The sequence below is a fragment of the Hemitrygon akajei genome, chromosome 23 (genome assembly GCF_048418815.1).
Source record: "Hemitrygon akajei chromosome 23, sHemAka1.3, whole genome shotgun sequence".
Lineage (NCBI taxonomy): Eukaryota > Metazoa > Chordata > Chondrichthyes > Myliobatiformes > Dasyatidae > Hemitrygon > Hemitrygon akajei.
This window is the reverse complement of record NC_133146.1, coordinates 53,403,524-53,423,083: the sequence shown is the minus strand read 5'-3', so window position 1 is coordinate 53,423,083 and position 19,560 is coordinate 53,403,524. Positions and strand designations below refer to the sequence as shown.

The following is a 19,560-nucleotide window of genomic DNA, read 5'->3' as shown; positions in this document are numbered from 1 at the left end:
ATCTGAAGGCACAAAAGGTATGTAACATTAGTTCCCTTTGGTGGCATGCCTCAATGGAGCAAGTTAAAGGACAATCTAAAACTTAACATCAACAGTGCAGAGTTACCAATATAGTGAAATACATCCTGCAAATGAAAGTTTATTTTGTTACTGATGTTCACAAGCTGAGCTATGATAGAGGCTACCTTTCCTAACAAGCTGCAGGGGAGATACACATTGCTTTTTGTAAAAGTTGCTGGTTAACTGCATTAAGAATTTCTGCTAGATATGAAAGTATATTCCCTAGCAAAACCAGAAGACAAGCAGCCACAGACCTCAGAAGTGCAAATACGAAGGACAAAGTTCTCTGTGTTTATTTCACTCCAGGAGCTGACCTTAACCCAGCTGATGATTCGTAGTCATTTAAAAAAAAATGCATTTACAATGCTCTCAGTCACTAGAGTAAGAATCAACCAACAGTAGGTGATCTGTTCATCTACTGTCAGCTCTTGCAAAATACAAAAAGTGCTTTGAGTATTCCACATAATAATTCATAGTACTTTAAATCTAATAAAGAATACTGTATGTTATATATAAAAATCATACACATTTGAAATATCTATTATCCTTGAAGCAGAGTAATAAGCAATCTAATCGCTTCTTTAAATTATTTACTTTTTAAACCACTTTTTGCAATAGAGTTTACTAACCCATGTAATCAACAAATTGTGCAATGGAGACAGAAATTCCTGATGTTTGGTTTAAATAATGAGAGAAGCTGTTGAAGAACAGAAAGGAAACCATAATTCCCAACGGTGTGAGGGATATATGGAAGTAATGGTAGACAAGGAAAAATTTTAAGTTTAGAACATGATTTTTAGTACCATGTTTAAAAAAATGCATAGAGACTACTAAGAAAGAGAAATAAGCACCAACATTATGCTGCAATGCTTCAGAGATGAACCAATGCTGGTGTACAAGAAATGCCCAAAAGAACAAGGAAGTATTGGTTCTATGTACAGCCTAATCATTTAAGCTTGCAGAATGTTTGCAGATTGAGCTGCCATGCAATTGTTCTGAATGGGCATTTTGTCTATATACTGATGATATCTAACAAATTAACTTCACAGACTGAATGTTATAAAAATTGTACACAGCAAGAAAGTGTTAAAACCAATTAAAAAGTTTTAGGTCATAAGCCTCTAATAAACTTATTACTATAAACTATCAACATGCCCGTTCCACAAGTATTGCATATATTGGGTTTATATTGATTTAATTATAGCCATTGATCTGAACATTATCTTGAATCACGTGCCAGCATTATATTAAATATATACAATTTTAATGTTTTTGCTGCAAATCAGTCTTCCACTGGCAGACATAGCAATGTAGAAAGGAAACATTAACTTACTTGCATCTTTACAGAATTATTAGAAACACAACCTTGGACTTTATATTGGTGTTGAAATGTTTCTCCAGATCTCAATTAGCATAAAGAAATGGTAAGATTTAAAGGTGCAAATGCTTGGTTTAATTGAGTTCAACCATTTACACAACATTTTGCAATAAAATACTGCAACTATTGAATAATAAACTGTTAACACAAGTTTCATTGTTAAAAAATGATGGTGCATTTGAAGTTCACTTGCTTCAGCTACAACTATTGCTATCTACTTCAAAACAACAGATCTTTAAAAGGCATCTTATTTGAATTTCAGAATTTTTAATGCGAAGAGCAAACAGCATTTAAAATAACATACACAGTTAACTCATTGCTATTTCAACCTACATTAAAACACAGATGGAGAATACACCCTGGGACTGAAAAAAAAGGAGAGGAAACAGTTACTTTTATACTCTCAATATTTTCTCTCCCCAGTCTCAGTAGAATACAAAACAAAACCAGTTCTCTGTAAGAACATGACTTGTTTATACAACACATTGCCCACGATAAGATCACTGCAATATTTTTAGAGGTAAGAATGATGGTACAGCTGAAATTTACACCTTCCTATTTCTGGGAAATAGCATCAAATGCCACTGTACCAATATACTCTAAAGTAGCATGAACTTTATTCATGCCCTCTTCTGAAGACTGAAGAAATTATATTTTAAGAAAGTACACAAGAGGGAAAAGAAATTAGACAAATGAATCTCTCTTAATACATTTAATATTTTCAATACAAACCAACATTCATCCAATATGTACTTATTTTGAATAACAGGACTTAATCAAGTGTTAATTCTGCTTGTGTTGACCTCGAGCAAAATGACAAGCAAAATCATACTTGTTTTTACATTTGCATCCGCATATATTACACTGAAATGGATTCTTATAGCCATGACACCCCATATGAATAGTATAAAGGATATTGTCTGCAAAATACATGTCACAATGTTGACAATGATGAAGAAGCTGGGGATCTTGACCTTGATTTGGTGGAGTAGGGGTGCTAGGCTGGCTGTTCGTCATGCTGGGCGTACTTGTGTGAACACTGTGCTCACTACTGGGACCTGCCACAGGACTGAAGTTCTGCTGATTGTGTGTGGGACATGCATCTGGACTGATAGGGGATGAGCTTTGGGCCACACTGGAAGCTACTGTCGAAACAACTGGTGCTGTAGACTGTGAGATCACATATGGTTTTTCATCCCTGCAGGCTACATCTTCAGGAGATGCTGGAGCTTGATTTTCAGGTGGAAGGCTGGATAATTGGCCTGCTAAGGTAGAAAGCTGATTTAATGGATTATCCAACATGATATCTTGAGTGTCCCTCGAGATCCCACCAGAATGAAGTTTTTGCAAATTCTCACAGGAATTAGCTGATACATCATGACAGAAGTCATTGAGGTAATCTGGCTTCTGTACCACCATGGAAGGAGGACTTAGATTAATCAGAAGTCTCGGCCCATAATTCACAGAGTTGCTAGATTTTCTCTGTAAAGCTCCCAACATTTTCTTATTGGCAAGGCAGTTCCTAGCAGTTTTCAAGGGAAGAAGTTTGTGCCTACGTCTACGGTGATGGGACAAATTACTTCGATCACTGCAGCAGAAAGAGCATAGCTCACATTTGTATGGTTTTTCACCTGTATGTGAGCGCATGTGTGCTTCGAGGTGACGCTCATACGCTGAAGCAAACGGGCATAGGTGGCATCTGTGGGGCTTCTCACCTGTATCAGAAAGAATACATCAGCAACCTTGCCATTTAATCCCCCTTTTCATTTATCCTCCAAAAATTATCTTATACTTCAGCTGGGCGTGCTGAAGGAACCATGGAACTCTTAGGTTACTGTCAAAACTGCGACTTAATTGTCAGCTGATAAAAAGCACTGCTGCAGTTTTGCAAATCTGAGAAGTCACACTTTTTTTTGAGGTAAGGAAAGATGAAATTCCTCCCACATGGCTGATATGTTTACACTGTATTTATGTCTCACAACCCCACCAATTAATGGCTAGAATTTCAGTTTACTGATAAAATATGATGTAATATATTATCAGCATTATTTCTACCATTTTGTTAAGATACTTAGGTCAGGCAGCATTTGTGGAAAGAGAAACAGACAGCCAATGAAGGATCTTGGATTTGAAACGTTCACTCCGTTTCTCTTTCCATAGATCCTACTTGATCCACTCAGTGCGTACAGCATTTTGTTTTTTTTTGTTTCATGTTACCAGCGTTTGAATTTATTTTTATTTCCAATAATATTACTTGAATTTCAGGATGCCCAACACCTACTTTTATACAGAAGTTCATTGAAAGTGTTCACAAAAAACATGTGTCAAAACCAAATGCAAATTGTCATTTTTAAAGGAGTGGCAATAAATATTTTTGTGTTTGTACATACAACTCAAAGCTGATATGACCATTCATAATACCACTTCACATGTAATTACAAATGAAAGCCGTAGCAGTTGTGTGCTGATGTTACAGCATCAAATACTCTGCACGGAACAGTACTGTACTTTGCTATAGTTATCTCAAACTACCAATGATACTTTACACTTAATCAATCCTTTTTCATCACTCCTAGCTCAATTCATTTTAAAATGGACTCACCATCAGTACCTCTTTTAAAAAAACATTAAACTGTTACAAAGAATTGTGATCAAATGTAATATCCTTTTGCTTTTAATGTGAACATTTTGTTTAAAGGAAGGCAATGAACTACTATTGAAACAAAAAATCACCTAGCCAGTGTGAAACTGAATAAACAAATATCAACAATTAAAATGACAGGAGAGTCACTGATGTTTTTGTTAAAATCAATCCCTCTCTCTTACATTGCTGATCAGCAATTATAAAATATTTCTAGTAATGAGGATGTCACTCACTCGTGATCAAACAACTCCAATCTTAATATGGAGAAAAATACATCAACTGCAGTTCTATAATATTTTGGAGGTGGGAGTGGAATGTCAGATGGTGAGACTCTCTTAATAAATATCACGTTTGAAATAAAGCTGAATGGTGATTCAAAGTCCAGAGATCTATTTAAATGCTTAACTTGAATTTCATTTAGGATTTAACTGCTGCAATAAACCTTCTATTGAAAAGAGAATAATTTACATGAAAAGCTGAGCTCTCCTTGAATTTTGCAACTTACCATCTTTGTAGCAATCTTTAATTTCCAAAAGGCCCACCAAATTATTTAAAATTTAAAATCCAGCATTTTACAGAGAAGGTACAGGGAATTTAATTGTTTGTATTATCTTCCAGAATGCACATTACTGAGTAAATTTTCACTGTGTTGTACTGTATTGCTCCTTGATAGAAACAAATTTAATAATTCCTTCTATTTTATAATATTTGTAAACCAAAAGCATTTAGCCATTACCTGTATGCATTCTCATGTGCTCAGTCAGTCGTGCAGTCCCTTTGCTAGCATAGTTGCAGTAGCGGCACTTCAATTTTCCATCATACGTCCTTTCCAACCCATCATTGATGAGCCCTGAGCCATCATCCAGTGAAACTTCAACTGAAGCATTATGTATTCCATTCTGATCACCTTCCGAACCCGCTAATGGTAATAAGTCCAGAAAAAAAGTGAAAAATTAAAATCTCTGCATCCTAACATCAAAGGTGGTCAGTATTTGACAACAAACATTTACAGAGCAAAACATCATTCAACCTGGGTGGTGAATTGAGTATATATTTTTCTACATGAACCATCTTAAGCATAAATTACTGCACGAAAGACATTTCAAAAAATGCATTTTACACTTTTAGTAGATCCCCTGTGGCATTCTTCATGGAGACAAGAAATCTGCTATTTAATTAAAATTATATTTATGCCAAACAAGCAATTATGCAAAGGACTTACAAGTACAAATAAAATTTTATTATATAGTGTTCTGATCAATTTTTCCAGGCTTGTGGATTACATTGGATATTCATAATCTTTACCTATATGTTTAATAATGATTGTTAAGGTTGTGATTACATGTAAGATTAACGCCATTTTTCCATTTCATTCAATGACTGGATATCATCAGCACAGTCAACATGTAATGCCTATTCCCAATTGCTCTTTGGAAGGCAATGGTGAGTCATCTTCATGAAACATGACAGTTCACTCATTATGTTGCTGAGCAGGGAATCCCAAATTTGAGTCAGTGACGTTAAAGGAATAGTGATTTGGAGGAAACTTAGAGCTAATGGAATTTATGTGTTTTTACAGGATGAAGATTGTATGTGAGACAGGTGTGTTTGAAGAAGAATGCTGAACCACTGCAGTATATTTTGTTGATGGCAAGAGCTGCAGAAATAACATACCAATATCAGATGAGTGAATGGTTAAGGCTACTTTGTCCTTTATAATGTACAATTGTATAAATGCTGTTGGAATTGCATTGATCCAAGCAAAAGCAGATTACACCCTGGCTTGTGCCTTGTTGATATTATAAAAGTTAAGAAATTCACCACGTCATCCCCTTTGATACTTACATTCCTGCACTGGTAAAGGTAAGCTTTGCAGTCCAGTTCCCGATCCACTACCTTGTAGACTCTATTTCTAATACACTTTCATGATAAGAGTTCCAGTTCCTCTGAGTGAAATTAATTCTGAATTCCACACTTCAAATCTACACATGGTTACTGATGTAACTTTAAGAAAACATTTTTCCTATCCATTGTCTCCAGCCCTCAACTATATACATCTTAACTAAACCTTTCAGCAATCTCTCTTCCAAAGAAAGGAGCACCAAACTATGCAATCATTTTAGAGAGTTACAGTTCTCAAGACTGCCTAATATCCTCATAAATCTCAACTGTTTCCAGTCCAGTACAAACATAACCTGGTCATAACTTGAACAGAAGCGTTATGAAGTAGCTTACCTGTAATCTAACCACCATTTTACAGAATTTCATTGTCAACTCCCATTTCTTATATTCTGTTATCTCTTCTCACTTGCCCATCATCTCCCCTGGTGCCCTTTCTCCTACGGTCCACTCTCCTCTCTTATCAGATTCCTTCATCTCCAGCCCTTTACCTTTCCCACCCACCTGGCTTCACCCTATCACTTTCCAGCTATCCTTTCCAGTCTTGAAGAAGAGACTCAGCCCAAAACGTCAAATGTTTATTCACTTCTATGGATGCTACCTGACCTGCTGAGTTCCTCCAGCATTTTGTGAGTGTTGCTTTAGATTTCCAACATCTTCAGAATTTCTTGTCTTTATGTAGTATGTCTTCCTATCCAGTTTATTCACTAGTCCATCTTCCAAAATTTGCAGATATACATTTAAACATCTCCATACAGTATTTCCTTTCACTTGCCGTATTTGCACTCGCCAAATTAATTACCTCACCTTTACCTGACTGAAATCCAGTTTACTATCACAGAACAATCAATTTATTTTCACAATTTATTTATGTGCCTTGGAAATTTCCAGGGCACAAGCTTGGGCAAGGTTTTTTTTATGCAAGACCGGCAGTTGCCCAAGTTGCAAGTTTCCCCTCTCCACGCCACCGATGTTGTCCAAGGAAAGGGCATTAGGACCCATACAGGTTGGCACCGGTGTCATCACAGAGCAATGTGTGGTTAAGTGCCTTGCTCAAGGACACACAGGCAGCCTCAGCCAAGGCTTGAACTAGCGATCTTCAGATGGCCTTAAGTGGCCTTAACCACTTGGCCACGCGCCAACATGCTATACAAGTGATACATGACCAATTAAATAGTATAAGTATAGATACTAATGTATCTAAAACTACTTTGGATTATTGCATTAATAATTTTATTATTGAAATTTTAGCAGCAAAATTTAGCTAAATCGAGTATTTCAAATTTCAATTCATTTTAAGTCCAAGCAGTCATCGTTTATGTATGAAAACATCCTCAGTGACAAGATGTAGCTCTGCCATTTAATACTAAACTTAGTCAGCAAGCAGTCATAGATAATAAGCAAAATAGTTTGAGTTTTGCCAAAGCTAATCAAATCACTGAAATCAAAATGAAAAATTGCAATGCTTTTATTTTGTTATGAATGTTAAATCTCACTATCTTCATTTTGCCAAGTTATGCAAAATGTGTTGACTATCTGATACATTGACAAATTACACTGTACAACAAAGATTTTGCTTGCTGAATACTTTTGGGTGTATCTTATGAATTTTGGGCTGCTGAACATGAAAATCATGAAATTGTGCACTCTTTTTAAAAAAAATTGCTTATATTTGTTATTTCAATTCGTAATTCAAGTCAATTAAAACGTTGCCAACAATGTAAGCAACAAAAAAAGTTTTCTATCTTGTCTAGGCATGCCTGGGGATGCATAGGCTGGGTGGATGCTGCATGGCAGGACAATTTTTAGAAAAGCACACTGTTCTATGTATTGCACTTACATGGGTCGGTTTGCAATCACATTGATGTGCACGCTCTACACACATAACACATTGTGTGTACTTATTATAATAAAGCAATTGTATTTTCAAGAGTATTACTTATAGCAAAATATTCCGCCAATGTTTCAACAGCTGTAATACTTTATATATGTGGTGAATATCTGCTTAAACCTCAAAGACAGAGCATGTCTCCTCTCAGTAAGGAAGCCGACAAGCTTTATTTTGGGTGTAAAATTGGCAAACCAGACAAAACCTGGGCTTCTCCCATCTGTTGCGCAACATGCACTGTTATCTTAGAGCTTGACTCAGAGGTACTTGGAATGCCGTTCACCATCCCAATAATATGGTAAGAGCAGAAGGATCATGTGACAGACTGCTACTTCCGTCTGACCAATGTGTCTGGTTTCTCTGTTAAAAGTAAGAAATCCATTGAATACCCCAATCTCCCTTCAACCAGGAGTATCTGTGCCGCATAATAATAGTCTTCCAGTACTAAAGCTACCAGAGACATGGGGTCTAGAGGAGGTAGACAAAGATGCCATGATGCACGGGCCAGGAATGGAAAACAACACTGATACTTATAACTTTATGTTGAGTGAGCCTCATCTGATAACTCAGAGTTAAATGACCTGGTCAGAGTCTTGGGTTTGTCAAAGGCAAAAGCAGAATGACTGGGTTCAAGACTGCAAGGATGGAATCCGCTGTCACCAGGCACAAACATTTCCATGAAGGATTTCGATATTGAGACAGATGTGTCCCAGAGTAACTGATACCAAGATTAAGGAAAACATTTAAGCAGGTTATTGAAAATTTTCTTGACAACTACAGTGCACCAAACTAAAGTTGTTAGGTTGAAAGGAAAGGTTAAAAGTTTGAGAGAGCCGTGGTTTTCAAGGGATAGTGGAAACTTGCTTCGGAAAAAGAGAGACATCTCCAATAAATATATGCAGCATGGAGTAAATGAGGTGCTCAAGGAATATAAAGAATGTAAAAAGAATCTTAAGAAAGAAATTAGAAAAGCTAAGATACGAGGTTGCTTTGGCAAGTAAGGTAAAAATAAATCCAAAGGGTTTCTACAGTTATATTAATAGCAAAAGGATAGTGAGGGATAAAATTGGTCCCTTAGAGAATCACAGTGGACAGCTATGTGTGGAGCCAAAAGAGATGGGGGGAGATTTTGAACAATTTCTTTTCTTCAGTATTCAGTAAGGAGGATATAGAATTGTATAAGGGAAACAAGTTGGGAAGTTATGGGAACTATGACGATTAAAGAGGAGGAAGTACTGGCACTTTTAAGGAATATAAAAGTGGATAAATCTCTTGGTCCTGACAGGATTTTCCCTAGGACCTTGAGGGAAGTTAGTGTAGAAATAGCAGGGGCTCTGACAGAAATATTTCAAATGTCTTTAGAAACGGGGATGGTGCTGGAGGATTGGCGTATTGCTCTTGTTGTTCCATTGCTTAAAAAGGGTTCTAAGAGTAAACCTAGCAATTATAGGCCTGTAAGTTTGACGTCAGTGGTGGGTAAATTAATGGAAAGTATTCTTAGAGAAGGTATATATAATTATCTGGATAGGCAGGGTCTGATTAGGAACAGTCAACATGGATTTGTGCATGGAAGGTCATGTTTGACAAATCTTATTGAATTTTTTGAAGAGATTACTAGGAAAGTTGACGAGGGTAAAGCAGCAGATGTTGTCTATATGGGCTTCAGTAAGGCCTTTGACAAGGTTCCGCACGGAAGGTTCAATCTTTAGGTGTTAATATTGAAGTAGTAAAATGGATTCAACAGTGGCTGGATGGGAGAAGCCAGACAGTAGTGGTGGATAACTGTTTGTCAGGTTGGAGGCTGGTGACTAGTGGTGTGCCTCAGGGATCTGTACTGGGTCCAATGTTGTTTGTCATATACATTAATGATCTGGATGATGGGGTGGTAAATTGGATTAGTAAGTACGCAGATGATACTAAGATAGATGGCGTTGTGGATAATGAAGTAGGTTTTTAAAGCTTGCAGAGAGATTTCGGCCAGTTAGAAGAGTGGGCTGAAAGATGGCAGATGGAGTTTAACGCTGATAAGTGTGAGGTGCTACATTTTGGTAGGAATAATCAAAATAGGACACACATGGTAAATGGTAGGGCACTGAGGAATGCAGTAGAACAGAGTGATCTAGGAATAATGGTGCATAGATCCCTGAAGGTGGAATCTCATGTGGATAGGGTGGTGAAGAAAGCTTTTGGTGTGCTGGCCTTTATAAATCAGAGCATTGAGTATAGGGGTTGGGATGTAATGTTAAAATTGTACAAGGCATTGGTAAGGCCAAATTTGGAGTATTGTGTACAGTTCTGGTCACCGAATTGTAGGAAAGATGTCAACAAAATAGAGAGAGTACAGAGAAGATTTACTAGAATGTTACCTGGGTTTCAGCACCAAAGTTACAGAGAAAGGTTGAACAAGTTAGGTCTTTATTCTTTGGAGTGTAGAAGCTTGAGGGGGGTCTTGATAGAGGTATTTAAAATTATGAGGGGGATAGATAAAGTTGACATGGACAGGCTTTTTAGAGTAGGGGAGATTCAAACAAGAGGTCATGAATTGAGAGTTAAGGGGCAAAAGTTTAGGGGTAACACTAGGGGTAATTTCTTTACTCAGAGAGTGGTAGCTGTGTGGTACGAGCTTCCAGTAGAAGTGGTAGAGGCAGGTTCGATATTGTCATTTAAAGTAAAATTGGATAGGTATATGGACAGGAAAGGAATGGAGGGTTATGGGCTTGAGTGCAGGTTGGTGGGACTAGGTGAGAGTAAGGGTTCGGCATGAACTAGAAGGGCCGAGATGGCCTGTTTCGGGGGTGTAATTGTTATATGGTTATATGGTTACATGCAGCTGATTGACAACATGATTCAAGCAAACAAAACCATGAAATGTAACTTGTCACTAAAGATTCATTTTCTGCATTCCAATTTAGGCTTCTTCCCTGCAAATCTTGGTGCTATCAGTGACAAGCATGGTGAAAGGTTTCACCAAGACATTATGGTCATGGAGAAACAGTATCAGGGCAACTGGAATTCATCAATGATAGCTGATTATTGTTGGACACTTAAGCAAGAAGCCTCCGAAACTAAGTACCAATGAAAACACATAAAAAATTTGCTGTCCAGTGTTGGTGCATTAATACTGGCCTTGAAGAATATATGACAATTATTTAATAATTCATTATCCTTTGACAAGTGGATTGAAATTGAGCAAGTCCTCTGAAGGCAATACTGATTAAAGTTTATTCCAAAATAAAACCAAATAGTTGACATTACTAAGTAATCTTTTATCATTTAAAAAAAAATTATTCTTCAGCTTTTTATACAAAACAGAAGTAGCTAGAAACAATAGAAAAAAAGGTGTTTCAAATGGCATGCAGAATGCATTCCATTAATAATCAAGACCAGAGGCCATTACAGAACAACTGTGTAGCTTAGTGATTTGCACAATGCTTTACAATTCATCTGATCTGGGTTCAATTCCTGGCGCTGCCTGTAAGGAGTTTGTACATTCTCCCTGTGACTGTGTGGGTTTTCTCTGGGTGCCCCAGTTTCTTCCCACGATCCAAAGATGTACTGATTGATAGGTTAACTGGTCATCGTAAATTGTCCCCTGATTAGGCTAGGAACTGGGCGGTGTGGCTCAAAGGGCCAGTGGGCCTATACTGCTCTGTATCTCAATACATAAATAAATAGTCAGCCCATAACTTGAGTACTGTGAATAGTCCTGGTCATGATATAAGAGCAAAGATATCTTTGTACTTCAGAGGATGTTGAGCCTCTGTCAAATTCATTGACAAGACTAGAGATTCAATAGGCTGGGATTATTTTCTTTCTAGCAGAAGAGGAAGAGTAGAAACTTAATGGATGTGACAAAGATTATGAAAGCCTAAATTGGAGTAATTGGAAGAACATTTCTTGTTCCAATAATCAGGTGGCTTTAATTGGTAATTCATAGAAGGGCTGGAAGCATAATGAAGATTTTTTTCCACCCGAGGGCTGTCAGGGCCTGGAATTTACAGCCCAAAACAGGACCTCTGCTGCATTTAAAATACTCATATCTGTTCTTGAAGAGCACAGTTATGGAACTAGGCAGCTTTAGGGGCAGACATGTCATAAGAGGCTGATAGGCCTCCTGTGCCATAAATCTTTCATGCTTCGAGGAATTCCAAATAAGAGTTCCAAGAGCTCTTACCAGTCTGTAAAGACTCTGACTCCTTCTCTGCACCAACTGAGCCAGATATCATGTTCACATGATGGGTTTGTTGAGTGAGATATTCCTGGAAATCCTTCACGAAGTCCACAGAAACAGCTCTTTTTTCATCCATGTTCTTGGTGTTTTAAGAAATTCTTTATTTCCTGTAAGGAAAATGTTATCAGGAATTTACACATCACCAGTCATAACAATGAGCTACATAAAACCACGATTTTGCAAGAATAATAATTCATCAAAGTCCGATCAGGGCAGAATGACACAGGTGATTTTTGGGAAAGAAGAATTTCTAACGATCTGTACTAAAATTGGAGTACTGTGTTAAATACAACATCAAAAGCATAATCAATAGGAGTGGGCCACTTCACCATCCTTCATCACCAATCTACATTTTTACAAAATCAAGATTGATTTTTAACATAATGTTTACCATGTCACCCCTTCTCAATATGCTGATATTTGCCTAGTGTTCAAAAATGATTAATTTTAACAAATATATTCTGCAGTTGAGCAGCTATGAACCTCAAGGTAGAGAATTCCAAAGATTCTGATTACTAACATGGCTCTCGAGAGTCAATTTCCAGTTGCTTTGAAGAAATTCACATCTTTTATAACACGTAATATCTAGATAAAATACAGAAGATCTGAAAGTAGCTAGCAAGTTACTGGTTCCAAATTACTGTCTATGAACCGAAAGAAGTAACTTTCATAGAACTATGGCCAGACATTTTCTGACAGAGAATTACATCTCATGGAAAGAAGCAACAATAATCCAAAATGTTACAGAAACTTCATACATGATAGATGTTTGTGAATCAAGAGGGATAAAAGAAATAAAGCAAGTAGATGGATTACATACAGGATCACCATGAAAGGCAAAGCAGGACTGATGTTTGGATACCACCTCTTTTAAAAAGCAGTTTGTTTCTTTGATGTTGTCCCAAGAAATAAATATTATAGTTTCACACAAAACATCACATTAACATTTGGAATGGCACTACACAATATGGGTCTAGGATCAAGGGCACAGCTTCAAAATACAAGGATGCTGCTTTGAATAGAGAGGAGGAAGAATTTCTTTAGCCAGGAGGTGATGGATCTGTGGAATTCAGAACCACGGATGGCTGTGGTGGCAAAGTCACTGGGTATATTTAAAGCGGAGGTGGATAAGATTCTTGATTAGTTAGGGAGTGAAGGGTTACAGGGAGAAGGCAAGAGAATGGGTTGAGGGGGATAATAAATCAGCCATGATAGAATGATGGAGCAACATACTGAACAGCTTAATTCTGCTCCTATGCCTTATGGACATTCAGAGCAACATCACAATATTAATGTTAACAAATATAGTGTGCTCTACGAGCATGCTTAATATTAACAAGCTTTGTTATTGTAAGTTATAATGACAGAACTTTTGAGTTAAGGCTTCAAGCAACCCCCACTTGACCATAAGACAAAGGAGCAGAATTTGGCCGTTTGGCCCACTGAATCTGCTCCATCATTCCAACCACATTCCCTCTCAACAACATTCTCCTTCCTTCTCCCCATAATCTTTGACGACCCAATTAATCAAGAACCTTTCAATTCCACAGATTCACCATCTTCTGTCTGAAGACATTTTTCCCATCTCTGTTCTAAATGGATGTCTCTCTATTCCAAGACTGTGTGCTCTGGTCTTAGACTGTCCCACTAGAGAAAACACCCTCTCCACATCCACTCTATCTAGGCCTTTTAATATTCTGATAGCTGACTGGCTATCTTTAAAAAAAAGGTAAGGTCTCAAGTTCAAGTTTATTGTCATTCAACCGTACCCATGTATACTGCTAAACAAAACAATGCTCCTCTGGGTTCAAGTGCAAAACATAGTACATTTACCACATAAGATAATATTAACAATAATAAATATTCTGTAGATGTACAAGTTTATAAAAAGTGCATATACTACATGAAGTTAAATAGACAACAGTATAATGCTACTGGAGCTGTTATTAGTAATGTGTACTGGGTGGTAGTAGGGTGTTCAACGGTCTTACAGTCTGGGGTAAAGAAGCTGTTACCCAGCTTAACAATCCTTGGTCTTATACTGCAGTATCTGCTGCCTGACAATAGGAAGTCAATGAGATTGGGGATGGATGGGAGGGGTCCTTGACAATTAGGAAGGGCTCTGTGAACATGTCCCAGATTTGGGGGGGACAGAGGAGGAAAGAGACCCCCTTGATACAATCAGCAGTGCTCACAATCTATTCCAAGGTCTTGAAATCAGATGCCTTGCAATTCTCCTACCAGATGGTGATACAGCTGGTCAGGACACTCTCGAAGGTGCTCCAGTAGAATGTGGGTGTAGGGAGCCCAACTCCCCTCAGTCTCCTCAGGAAGTGGAGACGCTGCTATGCTTTTTTCACTAGAGGTAACGTGGGACAGGTGAGATATCCATGATATGCACGTGTCAAAGTCATACAATTTTTTTTCTAAGCTATTTCATTCCTAATGTTTTTTATTCCTTCATCATCACAGAACTTTATTTATACAAGCTATAATGAATTTGCCCACATAAAAGTTCTGTAATTTACTAGAGGATATTTCAATTTCACACAAACATTTTTCAGTGCCTGCCACAAATGTTTGATAAAATCATATAAACAACACATGTATATAAATTTTGCTGTTGTGTTATCTACTCAATAACATGCTAAAACACAGTTAGAGAGACATTAGGCATCCAAAATATAGTGATTTTATCAATTGTGCTTCCAAAAAAATTAGACTAGGATTTTTGTGATTTCCAGCGTCCTTACTGAACACTTGTCCAAGTGGCTATTTCTTGTGCTCGCGTGGACAGAGAGTGCAGGCAGCCCACTTGATAAAAATATAAGACACTGCTAGAATGAACAGCAACCTTCACTAAATCTACTTCCTTGACTCATGCAATGAAATCAAATGTAACAACTCAGTTGCCACCCTAAGTAACATCACCCACTGCTCAGCACAAACAGTAGAAATCATGTGGCCTTCTCTACATTGGTGAGACCCGTTATAGATTGGGGGACCACCTGGTTGAGCACATTCACTCTGTCCAAAGCAAAAGGCAGGATCACCTGGGGATTAGCCATTTCAGTTTCACTTCCCATTCCCATCCCAAGGCTTTATATAACATTGGTCCTGGGTACGGAGATGCTAAATAGTCTTAGTGAGCTGCCTCATTGGATGCTGTAGATGGTACAATCTACTGCCACTGTGTTTGAGATTGTGGATGATGTGCCTATCAAATGGGCAGCCATGTCCTGTATGCTGTTAAGTTTGTTGAGTGTTGTTGAAGCTGCACTCAGCCAGACAAGTGGAGAGTATTCCGATTACACTCGTGAGCGACTGACTCATGATGTGGACCCTGCAGGTGGTGAACAAGGTTCGTGGAGATAGGAGGCAAGTTACGCCCTGCTAGATTCCTAGTCTCTAGCATGATCTTATAGCTAGGTTATGTATATGGCTACCCCTTTCAGGTTCCGGTCAACGGTAATACTAAACACTATAATATCTCAGCCATTTTTTAAATTACAATTTCTTTTTAAGTATGGTGCATAGGGTGGTAGAACAGCAATTACTTCATCAAATTAATAATCCAGGAACCAAATTCCAATTAATAATCTAAAATTTACCACAAACTAACACAAAATATGCTTGATTACTGTAAAATATTCACACAAATTTGACTAGCAACCTTTACAGCAGGATTCCCCAAACTGCGGTCCACGGATCCCCATGGTTAATGGTAGGGGTCCATGACATCAGAATGATTGGGAACCCCTGCTTTTGGTCCAACAAATTTGCCATCCTTACTCGGCCCAGCTTACTGCACATGACTGACTTTTAAAAATGCCTCTAAAATAGCCAAGCAAGCCACTCAGTTCTCAATATGTTCCTGGGGGACAATAATTGCTGGTCTTGCTTGAGATCCACAATTTTGGATGATTGCTTGACTTGCTGCACCTCATTTTCACATTTGTTTTAAATTAAATCCCTTGCTATGTGTTGTTGATTCCTAATGCTGCCTATCCTCACCCTAGTGATTCATCTCTTGGTTTAATACAATCCTGTAATCAGTGTGTCCGATCGATTTGAAGGGTGCAATATTTTTCCAATAACATGCTGGCAATGAGAAAAGTGTGTTACAATACAATTTCCATGATTAAGTCAAATGCTGATCATTTATATATTGACATGATTTTCACAAAATCTCAATTGCACAAATGCACAACCTAAGCTATTTCAATAAACAATTAAGACAAGGTAACCATCTGTAATTTGCTTGTCCATGTTTCTAAAGTATTACTTTGTACAAGGGCAAGGGACAAGTTTATAGACTACAAGACCTTTCAGCCAGGAAAAATTCTAACAGTGCAAGTGGGTTGCAGGTTAATGTTCATTTAAAGGGGCCTTAAGTACGAGTACAATATGAAAGGAAAAAGAACGAGTGATGTTTGCTGAGGATAGATTAAGAATAGCAAGACTGAATGTGCAGCTGCTGTTCTTCAAGTTGCTAAACTGGCAAGGCTGTATGGTTGACATGACAAATAACAGAATTCTTTCTTTTCCTCAGTTCCTCTGTCTTGACCGCATCTGCTCTCAGGATGAGGCTTTTCATTCCAGAACTAAGGAGATGTTCTCCTTCTTCAAAGAAAGGGGCTTTCCTTTCTCCACCATCAATGCTGTCCATACCCGCATCATCTATTTTGCACATGTCTGCCCCAACCCATCCTCCCACCACCCTACCAGGGATAGGATTTCTCTTGCCCTCACTTACCACACCAGTAGCCTCTGCATCCAGCACGTAATTCTCCGTAACTTCCACCACCTCCAACAGGATCCTACCACCAAGCACATCTTTCTCTCCCTTCCCACATTCTGTAGGGATCATTCCCTACGCAACTCCCCTGTCCATTCATTCCTCCCCACCAATTTCCCTCCTGGTACTTATCTTTGCAAGTGGAACAAGTGACATACCTGCCCCTACACTTCCTCCATCACGACCATTCAGGGCCCCAAACAGTCATTCCAGGTGAGGCGACATTTCACCTGTGAGTCTGCTGGGGTTATCTACTGTACCTGGTGCTCGCGGTGTAGCCTCCTGTATATCAGTGAGACTCGACGTAGATTGGGAAACCACTTACGCTTTGTCTGCCAGAAAAAGCTGGACCTCATGGTGGCCACGCACTTCCCGTTCCGACATGGCCTCCTGTACTGCCGTGATGAGGCCACACTCAGGTTGGAGAAGCAACTCCTTATATTCCGTCTGGGTAGCCTCAACCTGATGGCACGAACATCGATTTCTTGAACTTCATGTAATGCCCCCTCATCACCCTCTCCTTCACCATCTCTCACCTCAACTTCCCCCCACCTCTGGTGCACCTCCCCCTTTTCTTTCTTCCATCACCTTCTGTCCTCTCCTATCAGATTCCCTCATCTCCAGCTCATTATCTTTCACCTATCAGCTTCCCAGCCCCTTACTTCACCCATCACCTACCACTTTGTACTTCTTCCTCACCTCCCCCACCTTCTTGCTCTAAATTCTTATTTTTTTATCCCAGTCCTGAGCATAAACATATGGTTTTACGATCACAAGACACTACTGGTTATTAAGAACTTCAAGTACTACAGGTCCACCTCACTAGCAAGTTGCTCAGTAGCGGAGGAGCTGGACTTGGTGTGGTCCATATTGCTGCCTGCTACAGGGAAGTGTTGAAGTCTAACAAACTGAGTGAGTAATTGTCTTGGATGTTCTTCTTGTGATTGCAAGACCACAAGTGACTAAGCAAGTCTGATTCACTGGTTCATTAGTGAAACCAACAGCTACGTAGCCTCGGTTGGGGATCACCTGTTACAGCTGCACAGGAGAGGAGACACCGAAGGGGGTGTGGGAGAGAGCAGAGGTGCAGCAAGCGGGCTTTAGTCCATGTTGGGGGCCGGGCACTCCCAGTGCTGCTGCCCTCCAGAGTTTCCGCGATGGAAGACAAGCCGGATTGTGTTCATTTGCGGGCTGCAGCAGACTTGTTCTCGCTGACAACATCCTTGCAGCATCAGTCTATAGGTCGTAACACTCAGGGACTTGGGCTAAATTATATGCTTTTTCTGTGACTGTATATTTACTGTTATTTCACATCTGCCTTGTGCAATATACAAAGTAAAATTTGCTATTAGCGTACATATGTCACCACATACGCTGTGTATAACTGTTAATACAGTGTTTTGCACCTTTGCCCTAAAGGAAATCTGTTTTGTTTAGCCTTGTTCATATATGGTTGAATGACAATTAAATGTGAACTTAAACTTTTCAGCCATATATTACAACAGACATTAAACGTGTGAATCACAAGTTCAGTTAAAATGCAAGAAATTGACATTTAGAATGACCTTTCCCTTTCTATAGACGTTGACTGTCCGAGCCCAACATTTTTTATATTTCAGGCTTCCAACAACTGCATTTTTAAAGGGATCAGAGTGAGGGTTTTGTTCACCTACTGCTTAGCTTTCTGAGGAAGAAGAGCTCATAGATATCTTATAGATATTGGGTCCTACTGGGCGGTCTAGATTGAAGCTGCCTGGGACTATCAACTTCATAGGAACAGGACGGTAAAGGAATCGCGAACCGCCCAACATCTACCTCACCTCATCTGGGGGAGGCCTGACCCGAGCGTGACCTCTCCTACCAATCTACTGATCGATTGGACACGAGGGTAAGTGCCTGCCGATTCCGATTGATCCGCTGGAACGTCGATCACAAGAGGCCAGCAGGTTCGGCGGCGTTAGTTCGTTTGAAAGGTAAAAAGTGAAGGGGGGGGGGGGGGAAGATGAAACATCTCACTGGGGATTGAGGCCGAGGAAGCTGCCGCTTCCAAATAAACATCTCACCCCTCAAGGGAGAGAGATCAGGCAGCGTCGTCGTTACTTGACGCGCTCGTTAAGAGTTAAAGGGCTAGAGTTAAACCGTCACGGCGCTAACACGAATCCACATAAATCCGAACAGCCGCTCTAGTGCAAAAGGCTCCGTAGTTCAGTAGTTGAGCATTTCTCGGCGCCCGGGCTGGCGTTTTAAATCTCAGCCTACCTTCCGATGTAGCGTCTACTCGGGACACACCAAGCGCAGCACTCCCCAGCCCGTGCCGGCGGCGGAACCCCACGGCGCCGTGTGCGCGGCCAGCCGCATGGCGGCTGCGGGCCGATGGATTTAACGGCGCTCTCTCGGTCCGTATTTTCCGCCGAGTTCCTCCACCAACGGCTCGAAGAGGCGGTCGAACAAAAGCCGGGGTCAGAGTTCGGCAGGGAAGGAATCAGTGCGACGGCTTAACGGGTCCCTACGGAAACTGTCACCCTGGAAACGGCGGACCCAATGATGACGTACCCGCGGCGGAACAATGAGCGCGGCCTTCGGACGACGGAGGGATCTACCGAGCATTCCTGCCCACCGGCATTGTGTGTGTGTGTTGAAGGACCGGCTTTTGTTACCCGTT

General features: G+C 39.6%; 1 protein-coding gene and 1 long non-coding RNA gene across 4 annotated transcripts in view; one reads left to right on the top strand and one right to left on the bottom strand.

Moving 5' to 3' along the window:
- Window positions 1–11,105, top strand: part of LOC140715451 (uncharacterized) — a 20,432-nt gene extending 9,327 nt beyond the window's left edge. Inside the window, exons 2-3 of the long non-coding RNA XR_012096138.1 lie at window positions 5,662–5,684; window positions 10,782–11,105. This is a non-coding gene — a long non-coding RNA (uncharacterized lncRNA). The remainder of the gene's footprint in view (window positions 1–5,661; window positions 5,685–10,781) is intronic.
- LOC140715449 (zinc finger protein Pegasus-like) lies at window positions 1,686–19,560 on the bottom strand. Of its 3 annotated transcripts, none has more exons than XM_073027648.1 (4): window positions 19,158–19,560; window positions 12,044–12,207; window positions 4,819–5,001; window positions 1,686–3,153 (listed from the first exon to the last, which is right to left on the bottom strand). In XM_073027648.1, the coding sequence occupies exons 2-4, from the start codon at window positions 12,174–12,176 to the stop codon at window positions 2,222–2,224; spliced, it is 1,248 nt and encodes a 415-aa protein (XP_072883749.1). In that variant the 5' UTR covers window positions 12,177–12,207; window positions 19,158–19,560; the 3' UTR covers window positions 1,686–2,221. The 3 variants fall into 3 exon arrangements, with proteins under 3 accessions (XP_072883749.1, XP_072883750.1, XP_072883751.1); XM_073027649.1 differs by lacking the exon at window positions 19,158–19,560 and adding an exon at window positions 17,224–17,300; XM_073027650.1 differs by lacking the exon at window positions 19,158–19,560 and adding an exon at window positions 17,057–17,077.

Coding starts and splice junctions, on each gene's coding strand:
- LOC140715449 (XM_073027648.1), bottom strand. CDS start 12,176: ATGGATGAAAAAAGAGCTGTTTCTGTGGACTTCGTGAAGGATTTCCAG. Junction 5,002..12,043: donor GTCAGAGTCTTTACAGACTG/GTAAGAGCTCTT, acceptor TATTACCATTAG/CGGGTTCGGAAGGTGATCAG. Junction 3,154..4,818: donor GCACATGAGAATGCATACAG/GTAATGGCTAAA, acceptor TTTCTGATACAG/GTGAGAAGCCCCACAGATGC.